Source organism: Macaca mulatta, chromosome 14, assembly GCF_049350105.2.
Source record: "Macaca mulatta isolate MMU2019108-1 chromosome 14, T2T-MMU8v2.0, whole genome shotgun sequence".
Lineage (NCBI taxonomy): Eukaryota > Metazoa > Chordata > Mammalia > Primates > Cercopithecidae > Macaca > Macaca mulatta.
Window position 1 is genome coordinate 16,343,049 of NC_133419.1, and position 12,170 is coordinate 16,355,218.

The 12,170-nt window shown below is 33.9% G+C and overlaps 2 protein-coding genes across 2 annotated transcripts in view; one reads left to right on the forward strand and one right to left on the reverse strand.

Moving 5' to 3' along the window:
* OR5AP2 (olfactory receptor family 5 subfamily AP member 2) overlaps positions 1-12,170 on the forward strand; it is a 244,724-nt gene that overhangs the window by 34,988 nt on the left and 197,566 nt on the right. The gene's annotated exons all lie outside the window — the stretch shown is intronic.
* On the reverse strand, positions 1,874-3,054 carry LOC106993234 (olfactory receptor 5AK2). The gene is given in 2 exon segments (XM_028833413.2): positions 1,874-2,353; positions 2,355-3,054. Coding segments are annotated over 2 exon segments (930 nt in total). The 5' UTR covers positions 2,931-3,054; the 3' UTR covers positions 1,874-1,999.

Below are 12,170 nucleotides of genomic sequence, written 5' to 3' on the forward strand. Positions count from 1 at the left end.
ATTGCTAGCCTATTATCCTGGCACCATTTATTGAATAAGTCCTTTCTCCATTGCTTACTTTTGTTGACTTTGGTAAAGATCAGATAGCCGTGTGTGTGTGTGTGTGTGTGTGTGTGTGTGTGTCTTTCTTTCTAGGTTCTCTTTTCTGGTCTATGTTACTGTTTTTATACTAGTGTCATGCTGTTTTGGCTACTGTAGCCCTATAGTATGTCTTGAAATCAGATAATGTGGTGCCTCCAGCTTAGTTTTTTTGCTAAGGATTGCTATGGCTATTTGGGTTCTTTTCCAGTTTCATATGAATTTTAGAATAGTTTTTCTAATTCTGTGAAAAATGGCATTGTGATTTGATAGGAATAGCACTGAATCTGTGGTTTACTGGGGGTAGTATGGTCATTTTTAATGATACTGATTATGCTAATCCATGAGCATGGACTGTTTTTCCATTTGTTTATGTCCTCTCTGATTTCTTTGAGTAGTGTTTTGTAATTCTCTCCTTGTAGAGATATTTCGTTTACTTGGTTAGATATATTCCTAGATATTTTATTTTTTTGGTAGCTATTATTAATCGAATTGTATTCTTGATTTGGTTCTCAGTTTAACATTACTGATGTTTAGAAGTGCTAGTGATTTTTGTACATTGATTTAGTAACCTAAAAATTTAGTGAATTCATTTATCAGCTCCAGGAGCCTTTTGACAGAGTCTTTAGAGTTATCTAGATATGGAATCATATAGTCCACAAAGAGAGATAGTTTGACTTCTTCTTTTCCTATTTGAGTGCCTTTTGTTTCTTTCTCTTGACTGATTGCTCTGCTTAGGACTTCTAGAACTATGTTGAACTATGGTGAGAGTGGGCACCCTTGTCTTGTTTCAGTTTTCAAGGGGGAATGCCTTCAGATTTTGCCCCTTCATTATGACATTGGCTGTGAATTTGTCATAGATTGCACTTATTTTGAGGTATGTTGCTTTGATGCTTAGTTTGTAGAGAATTTTTATAATGAAGGGATGTTGCATTTTATTGAAGGCTTTTCCTGCATCTATTGAGATCTTGTAGTTTTTGTTTTAAATGCTGTTTATGTGGTGAATGACATTTCATGATTTGCATGTATTGAACCAACTTTGCATCCAAAGAATGAAGCCTACTTGATCATGGTGAATTAACTTTTGAGGTGCTGTTGAATTTGGTTCACTGATGGTTTTGAATCTATGTTAATCAGGAATATTGGCCTGTAGTTTTCTTTTTTCATTGTGTCTTTGCCAGGTTTTGGTATCAGAGACCTGATGCTGGTTTCATAGAATGAATTGCAAAGGAGTCCTTCCTGCTCAATTTTTTGAAATAATTTCAGTAGAATTGGCACCAGCTCTTCCTTTTACATCTGGTAGAATTTGACTGCAGATACATTTGGTCTGCGCTTTGTTTTTGGTTGGTAGATTTTTAGTACTGTTTTCACTTCAGAACTTGATACCAGTCTGCTCAGGGTTTCAATTTCTTCCTTATTAAATTGGGAGTTTGTGGGTTGCTGGGATTTTATCCATTTTTTCTATATTTTCTAGTCTATTTGCATAAAAGTGTTCATAATATTCTCTGAGTATCTTTTGTATTTCTGTGGGATTGGTTGTAATGTCACCTTTGTCCTTTCTGGTTGTGCTTATTTGGATTTTTCCTGTTTTTTTTTTTTTTTTTTTTTTTACCTTAGTGAATCTAGCTAGCAGCCTACCAATCTTATTTATCCTTTCAATAAAACAAATTTTGGTTTCATTAATTTTTTATATAAATTTTTGGGTCTCAATTTTGTTCAGTTCTATTCTGATTTTAGTTATTTCTTGTCGTCTGCTAGCTTTGTGGTTGATTTGCTCTTGTTTTTCTAATTCCTCTACATGTGATGTTAGATTATTAATTTGACATCTTTCTACATGTTTCCTATTGTAGAAACATTAAATTTTGGTAGAACAGCTATGTGGGATGATTTGTTGTGCTGAATGTTAACAACTGGGGCTAATTTAAAAGAACTTTTTCCCTATCAATTTTAAAGCTTCTTTTACTTCCTTATTTCTGAAGCTGTAGATTAAAGGATTCAACATGGGAATAACAGTGCCATAAAATATAGAGGCCACTTTCATATTCTCCTGGGCATTATTAGAATGAGACTGTAAGTACATGTAAGAGAGTGTCCCATAGAAAATGGTGACTGTAGTCAGGTGGGAGGCACATGTGGAGAAGGATTTTTTCCTCCCTGCACTAGAAGACATTTTCAGGATGGTGGCCATGATGTAGATGTCGGAAAAGATGATGACCAACCCAGTGAACATCAAGTTAAATCCCACAAAGACAAAAAGTAGCATGAGGTTGATGTCCAATACTGGAGCATGAAAGGGCAAGAATTGGGGGACCATCACAGAAAAAGTAATTGATGTTATTGGACTTGCAGAAAGACAGAGAAAATGTAAAACCTGTATGTACAGAGGCATTTATTGAGCCCATGATGTATGAACCAGCTACCAAATGGATGCAGACTCTTTGGGACATGATTATGGTATAGTGAAGGGGCTTACAGATTGCAACATAACGGTCCACTGCCATCATAGCCAGCAGATAACAGTCACTGGTTGCAAATGTTGCATAAACCAATAATTGTATCACACAGCCCCAAAATGATATAAAATTCTTTTCTTCCGTGAAGCTTTGGAGCAGCTTGGGAGTGATAGCAGAAGTGTAACAGATATCAACAAAAGCCAAATGTTGTAGAAAAAAGTACATGGGTGTTTGAAATCTGGAATCTGTGTTGATGAGTAAGATTATTCCAGTATTACCCGTTATGGAGGTCACATAGATGAGAAGGAATACAATGAAGAGGATATGCCAAAACTCTTGTTGGGCACCAAATCCCCCAAGACAGAATTCAGTCACTTCAGTGCTATTTCTTCGTGCCATGGCTACCAAAAGTCTAGAAAGGACCAAAAGAAGGACCCAGAAAAGAAGGGAATCTTTGAGACTTCTCGCAATGAAATGGCTCTATATTTCATGTCACTTTTTTCTATTTGGATTTTCATGACAAATACTCACAATAGTGTTATTTACATCTCAAATATAAAAATTTACTTACAGTCATCAAGTAAAGAGTGATTTACTTGATGAAAGAGGAAATGAATTTGTCTTCAAAATGAAAAAGTTTGTCTTAGAAGAAGACTGACTTCTAATGTGTGTAGTTCTTAGAAATATAGATGAACAATTTTTCAATATATTAAACAGGCATACATACCTAAAGTAATATTAAAACATAATTTTGTACCCCTTTAGAAGCCTATAATTATTCACAGCCACCTACTATTTTAATTTTGGATAAAGCTCTTGAAATTAGTTGAATAAATTACAGTTAAATTTCCCTAAATATGTTCACGCTTTACATATGTTTGAAGTCTTCAAAGTATCTTTGTATTAGTATCCTTAGAATGCAACTCCCATCTAGGTGATATTCTTTACAAGCAAAATAAACCTGTTATATAATGGATGTCTGAGAGCCTTACATTTTCTATTGCTTTTTTTTTTTTTTTTTTCTTCTGTTCTGTAGTGGAGGAACAAGAAAGCAGAAACAATTCTTTTCAATTTAACATTTAGTGAATATTGAGGTATATTAAGTTAGTATAAGTTTCTTCCTAGGGTAAATTTACTGTAAAATGAAAGAAATGCAGTCCTTTCAAAAAGTGTTTCTTTCATTTGGATAAACACTTACTAGAGGAAGCTTGAATAGGCCAGAAGTCTACTTCAGTTAGAATTGTGACAGAATAATGACATTTATCATATCAACTTGACTTTAATTATCTGGATTTAAATAAAATAATATGAAAATATGAGGATGCTTTTCAAGAGCTAAGGAAACTAGTGTAACCCCCTTCCAATCACGCACAGAATCTGTACATTTCTATGTTTATATTGAGCTAATTGTTGGCTGGTTCAATATGAAGTAGTTTGTTTCATCTATGTTGAAGGTGTTTTCTAATCAAATGGATGCTACAAAGAAAATGGCCAACGATCTAAGCTTTTTTTAAGCATTCATATTTGGTGGTACATGTGAAGGTTTGTTACATAGGTAAACTCATGCCATGGGGGGTTTACCCTAGCATTTTAAACATGCTTAACATATGGGTAGTGCTGGGTCTCTCAGGCTTCGTTAATAGTCAACCTTGTGCAGTGGAAAGGAAATAGGTAACCCTGGTTTTGAATTTTTGTCTCACCAGTTAATGGAAAAAAGCATATAATTTCCTTTGGCCCTAGTTACTTCCCCTGCACAATGAGGATCACAGAACTCATCTAGAAGTTAATTATGTTCATTCACTTGTTTATAGTATCAATAACATGCATATTATATATAATAGAATATTGTGTAACTTGCATTGAAAACAAATTAACAAAAATCTTCTAATAGCAAAATCAGGAAATAGAATTGTATACATTTCAGTAGATTTATATTATTTATTAATACCTAGTCTAAGGCAGAGAGATAAATATGTACTCTTATGGAGTCAAAAGAGAAAAGCATGTTGTAGAAAAATATGTAGATTTGGACCATTTGAAAAACTAAACTCTCCATCACTCTTAATGTCTCTTGCTTTCATTCTCTTTATTTATTTGTGGCTAAATGCCAGAAAATGTGCACACCAAATTTGAGTATAGTTATTCATGGGTGTAACTATAGGTAAAAAAGAACATTATTTTGTAAACTTACGAACTTCTGAACTTTCACTTTTATAATGGGAATTCATGACCTTTATTGTTTTAAAAATGAAGAAAACTATATTTTGTGTGGTCATTGATGCTCTAAAGTTGCCTGCCATTTCGTTATTTTAACTATTCTTTGTGTTTTTTGTTTCTCTCTTCTTTTTCCTGAGTTTCTGTGGGCCACTTGAACTTTTTCTTATAATCCCATTTTGGTGCAGTTATAGTGATTTTTTTTGTATAGTGTTTTTATTAGATATCTGTATAGCCCTTTTTAGTGGCTGCTCTAGCTGTTACATTATATGGGCATGGCTTGTTTTATTGTGCTTCACAGATATTGCATTTTTAAAAAATAAAATTAAAGGTTTGTGGCAATCCTGCATTAAGCAAGTCTATTAGCAGCATTTTCCAGCAGTGCGTGCTCATTTAATATCCTTGTGTCAGCATTTTTAGCAAAAAGTATTTTTATATAAAGGCATATACTTTTTTAGACATAATGCTATTGCACATTTAATAGACTGCAGTGCAGTATAAACATAACTTTTGTATGCACTGGGAAACCAAAATATTTGTGTGACTTACTTTATTGTGAGAGTCACTTAATTGAGGTGGTCTGGAACGAAACCCACAATGTCTCTGAGGTATGTTTGTATAATCATAACTTGTGTCCATTTTACCAGTTTTAGTGACGTGTGGAAAGTTTACTTCCTTTTTCATTTCTTTACTGTCTCCCACTTATAAATATAATTGTCTTAACCATTTCCTCCACATACACTGAGAACTGCCTTAGACAGTGTTACAATTTTTGCTTCAACCCTCAATCATCATTTTAAAAACTCGAGATAGAATAAAAGACTGTCGTATTTTGCTCTTTCTACTTGCTTTTCTTTCTTTTTATTTTTTTGAGTCTCACTGTCGCCCAGGCTGGATGCAGTGGTGTGATCTCGGCTCACTGCAACCTCTGCCTTCCAGGTTCAAGTGATTCTCCTGCTCAGCCTCCCGAGTAGCTGGTATTACAGGTGCCCATCACCACACCCGGCTACTTTTTCTATTTTTAGTAGAGATGGCATTTCACTATGTAAGCCAGGCTGATCTCAAACTCCTGACCTCAAGTGATCTGCCGGCCTCAGCCTCCCAAAGTGCAGAGATTACAGGTATGAGCCACTGTGCCCGGCCTCTTTCCACTTTCTTAACCTTCTGATGTTTCATGGTTCTTTCATTTAATAACAACTAAAAGAAAGGATATGGAAGAGTGGATAGAAAAATGACATAATCATATTCTGTGTACAAGAAACTCACTTCAGATATAATGATACATGTAGGTTTGAAATAAAAGGAAGAAAACATATCTCATGCAAACATTAATCAAAAGAATGAAAGTATGGCTATGTAAATATTAGATAAAGTATATGTTACAGCAAAGAATATTACCAAGGACAAAGAAGAACATTACATAATAACAAAAGTGCTAATCAAGAAGAAATAGCAATCCTAAATGTGTAGGCACCAAACAAGTAAACTACAACATATATAAAGGAAAAACTGAAAAAAATTGAATTGAGGTAAAGGCCAATCTATAATTGGGGATTTTAATATTCCTTTCTCAACAATTTGTAGGACTATATGGAAAATCAGCAAGGATATAGAAGAACTCGACACCTTCAGCCAACAGGATATCAGTGACAGTTATAGAACAGTCCATCTCACATGACTAGAATACATATTTTTTCCAGCACTTGTAGAATATATATCAAGATAGATTATACATAATCCATATAATTTTAGAAGAATGGAATTCACACAGTATGTGTTCCTGACCACAATGAGATTGAACAAGATATAAACAACAGACATGTAACAGGAAACTCTCCAGATGGTTGGAAACAAAACAATGCATTTATAAACAATCCTTGGGTCAAAGAGGTAGTCACAAGGGAAATACAAAATATTGAACTGGATGAAAATACAATACTTAAAATTTATGGGGTGCAGTGAAAGCAGTGTTTAGTGGGCATCCCATAGCACTAAATGCTTACACTAACAAAGAGAAAAAGCCTCAAATCATCGATATAATCTTCTACTTGAAAAATATTGAAAAAGAAGAAAAAAATTTAAAATATGTAGAATAATAAATCTAAGAACAGAACTCAATGAACTGGAAAAAGAAAAACAATTTAAAACACTATGAAACAAGAAGTGGGTTTTGAAGAAAATCAATAAAACTGACAAACCTCTAGAAGGTCTGGCAAAGATAAAAGAGAGAAGATACAAATTACTAAGTCAGGAAAAAACGGAGGTATCACTACAGACTCTGCAGACAGAAAAAAATGATAGTAAGAGAATACTACAAACATTAGAAGCATAAACTAACCCATATGAAACTGATTATTTGAATAGCCATACAGCCACGAAGAGAATTGAATTTATAATTTAAAAACTTATAAAATATCACTGGAAAACTCACTAAATGTATAAAAAAGAATTAACTTAATCCTATACAATTTCTTTCAGAAAACAGATGTGAAAAGAACATTTTCCAACTTATTCTGTGAATCCCGTATTATCCTACTAGCAAAAGCAAACTAAATAGCACACAAAAAAGAAAACCATAGTTCTGTATCTTTAATGAATATAGACACAAAAGTCTTTTAAAAATTTAGCAAATAGAACTCAGCTATGCATATGAAATCATACACAATGGCCAAGTTGGGTATATTCAGGTCTAAAGAGAAAAATCACAGGATCATATACACTGATGAACAAAAAGAATTTGACAAAATTCAACATCTACTTAATATCTTAAAAATCTCTGAAAGCAAGGAAGAGAGGGCAATTTCCGCAACTGATGAAGAACATCTACATAAAAACCTATGACTAACATCCTACTTGATACAGACTAAATGCTTGCTCCTAAAATTGGGAACAGGTGAGGATACTCATTCTCTTCAGTGCTATTCAACAGAGTTTGGGAAGTTCTAGTCAAAGGAAAGGATATATAGGCATAAAAGTGATACAGATCAGAAAAGAAGAAATAAAACTGCCATTTGGAAGATGACATGATGGTTTATGTAGAAGATTCCAAGAATCTACCAAAAACTTCTTGAAGTAATAAGTGAGTTCAGAAAAGTTGCAGAATACACGACAGTTCTAAAAAATCCACACTGTTTTCATAACAATGAACTTGTGGAAACTGGAATAAACACAACACCATTGATAATAGTTCAAAAAATGAAATACTTAGGTAGAAATATAACACAACTATTGTAGGACTTTATGATGAAAATTACAATTATGCTGATAAAAGAATCTACATAAATAGATACATTGTGTTTAGGAGATACAAGACTCCATATAGTGGTGTCAGTTCTCCCCAAATTGATGTACAGGTTTAACACAAATGCAATCAATATCTCAGCATAGTATTTTTAGCGTGTGAACAAGAATATTCTAAATTTATAGGGAAGAGAAAAGAAGCTAGAATAGCTAATACGATTCTGAAAACAAAGAAGAAAATGAGATGAATCACTTTACCTAACACCAATATTTTTTCTCTATCTACAATAGTTAACACTGTGGAATTGGTGGAAAGATAGATACAAAGATGGAGCAAAATAGTGAATCCACAAATAGATCCACACATGTGCAGTCATTTGATTTTTGAGCAGGTTCAGTTCAATGGAGGAAGGCATTTTAGAAAATAGTGCTGAGACAACTGGATATTCATAGACAAAAACATGAACCCAAACCTAAAACTCATACCTTATGTAAGAATTAACTCAACATGAATCTTAGCTTTAAATGTAAAATATAAAACCATAAAACTTTTAGAGAGTAATCTAAGACAAAATATTTAGGGCAAAATTTTTAGGAGAGGTGTTGTGAAGAATTCTTAGACATGACATCAAAAGCACAATCCCCTCCTCAAAAATTCAACAATTGGATCTCATTAAAATTGAAACTTTTGCTCTGTTAAAGACCCAGTGAAGAGAATGAAAATCGCCCTACGCTGGAAGAAAATATTTTCAAACAACATATGTGATAAAGGACATGTATTTAGAGAATATAAAGAACTCCCAAACAACAACATCAACAACAACAACAACAACATCAAATTAGAAAATGCCTGAATGACATGAACAGACATTTTACCAAAAAGTGCTATATGGATGGTAAATAAGCACATGAAAAGGTGTCCAACATCATTAGCCATTAGGGAAATGCAAAGTAAGAACAAAATGTGATATCACTACACTACCTGTGAGATGTCACTACAGAATGGCTAAAATAAGAAAAAGGTGACAATAGCAAATGCTGGGAAAGACTCAGAGTAACTGGATCTCTCATACATTGCTGGTGAAAATGGTGGTCACTCTGGAAAATAGTTTGGCAGTTTTGTAAAAAGCTGCTAGACATACACTTACCATACAACCCAGTCCTTGGACTTGTGGGCAATTATATTTGCATAAAACTTATATTCACACGAAAACTGTACAAATTTTTTTATAACATTTTCATTTGTAGTAGCCAAAATCTGCAAACAATCAAATGCCCTACAGTAAATGAGTGATTTAACAATTTTATTACATCCATACTATGGAATATTTCCAAAAATAAAGAGAAATAAACTATTGATACACGCAGCAGCTCGGATGACTATCAAGGGCATTATTCTGAGTGTAAAAAAGCCAACATCAAGAGGACATATACTATATGATTCCATTTACAAAGCATTATGAAAATGATACAATTATAGAAATAGAGAACAGATTGGTGATGGCTAGACGTTGGGGTGGTAAGAGGAGGGGCATGGTGTGACCAGAAGGGGTACAAAGGAGACATGTAGAATCTGAGATCTGTGATCATCAAGTCTGTATCTTCACTGCAGTGGTAGCTCTATAAATCTACACACGTATGAAATGACATAGAGCTATATACACAACTGTCCCAGTATCAAAATCCTGTTTTGATGTCATATTGTAATTATGTAAGATTGAACCCTTGAGGAAAAAGTATATGAAGGATATTTGATCCCTTTCCCTATTACCTTTGGAACTTCCTGTGAATCTATAAATATTTCATAATAAAAAGTTAAAAAATGAAGAAGAAAAAGTAAAGTCTATTGTGCAGTGATATGAGGTTTAAGTGAGCAGATTTATGTAAATTTATGTAAATTTCTCAGCACAGGGCTGGGCATGGAAGGTATGCCCAGCAAATAACTTTAATAACAATGCAAATAATTCATTAAAGGCATATTATATTGATTGGTTAATTGAACAATCAGTTTATTCATTCAATCATTTGTTCATTCATGTTATTTTCCAGGTGATACTCAGACTGAATCAAACCCATCCCTTTATTTTCAGTAAATCACTAGGGATGAAGTCATTCCTCCTGGTTTTGAGGTGAAACATTCTGGGGCTTTGGCTAATCTTTTGCTCTAAAATTTTCACCATGCGCTGGCATGGTACATGGCAGATTTTGAAAAATATGCTATTTGCTTTGTTTTACTTACTTTGAGGTTGCCTACATGTTCTCTTTCTGCAGCTGGCACTGATTGCTGATCAAGATCTCTCTTCAGTTCCTCCTCATCAGCAAGTACATAGCTGGGGTGTAAGAGATCAATACCCACTCCCTGGAGAACCTGAGGTTCCAGGGGCTCAGATGTAATTGGGAAAAACAATGTTTGCTAGTTATTTTCTGCTGAAGCAAAGTTAAGCTCTCCAGAGGGAACAAAATTCTTGTTTTAATGCCATCAGGGACTTTTTGCCCCGCTATTGATAATTTGCTATTAACCTTCTTCCCTCCCTCTCTTTTATTCTTCCTCCATTTCTCCCCGCTTTATTTCCTTTCTTCCTGCTTTTATTTCTTCTTACCCCACCTTCTCTTTTTTTGGGTGGGTGATGAGTAACAAACCAAATGGCAAATTCATAAGTATAAAAGTGTATATAGTAAAAACCATGTCCACCTTCATCCCTAGATTTCTAATCTTCAGTTTCCTTCCCTGGAGATCACCATTGTTACAAGCTCCTGTTATTCTTCCAGATATACAAGCCTTGCAGTGCATTTGAAAACCTATTATAGTCATGTTCTTTGTTCACTCCCACAACAAAAGACGATGTATTATTCACATTGCTCAGCTTTCATTTCACTTAATGTTTTTGGGTGATTTGTCTCCATCAGTATGAAAAGAGAAGCCTCACTCTTTTTAATGTTTGTATTATATTTTATTGAACAGTTGCATTTATTAATCTGTTTAATCATACTGTTCCCCCATTGTTTGACATTTAGATTGTTTCCAATCTTTTACTAATACAAACAATGTTACTGTAAATATTATTGTGAAGATATCTGTAGGCACAAAAGGTGTTTTGGAGAGGAAACTCAGTAAAGGGTATGATAATGATAACTTTTGATACTTATTGCCCAGCTACCCTCAAGAAGCTCTACCAGTTTATACCACTTCTATCAAACCTAGTGACTATTTCTCCAAATTCTAACAGATTATTACAAAACTTCTATAAAATTTGTCATTTTTATAGGTGAAAAATAATTTAATTTGTGTGTCCTTTTCTCATATGAGCCAGGTTGGATATCTTTTCATATTTCTATGAAGAATTACTTTTTAATTTTATGTGAATTATGTTATATATGTTGCCCTCCGAGAAAGTATTCTGTCTTTAAATTGATACCTTGAATTGCCCCCCTTTTGCCTCATGAAAAAGAATGAGGCAGTGTTTTGTATTATGCACAACATTGCTATAAACTTTATTGTATGTGTTACTTGGTACAATTATTTTTCATGTATATTGCAGTAGTTTCCTGTTCCTATTGCTCCTGAACAAACTACTGCAGAGCAATTGCCACTTCCTCTTACTCAGGCCTAAAATTTTCCAAAGAAGGGCATACAAAACTAGCGTTTTTTTTTTTTTTCTTTTCTTATTGAGCACTTCAGAAATTAAGACTGATGGCATTTAGTATAAAATTTAAATATAAGTGTTAGCTGTTAGATCTAATCTTTCTGATCCACACTCTACCACTGAAAATGGAATTTGATTGAATTAACTAAAGGGGCAATCTGGCATTTGTTTTGCTTTGGATTACGGCTAGCCTGTCAAAGAATTTTCCTTTCACATACTGACTCCTGAATGACCTGATTCTGGGGGTGACAGCAGTGGTTAGGTGGGTACACAGTCTCCCTGAGGATGTTCAATGTAAAATCATAGCCTATTTTGTACAATAAGAAGTCTCTTAGAAAGCACCCAACTTTCTGAACATTTTGAAATTTTATTTTAGTTAAACATGTGATAACAATGTGCAGAGAAATGGATTCATCATCACCCTGCTTCATGACACACTGTTGCCATTGGCCCATGCATAGCCCCACTTAATATTAATTACATAGTAATTTATTAAGTGAATAATCCAGTCCAAAGTCTCAAAAATTATCTACAATATATA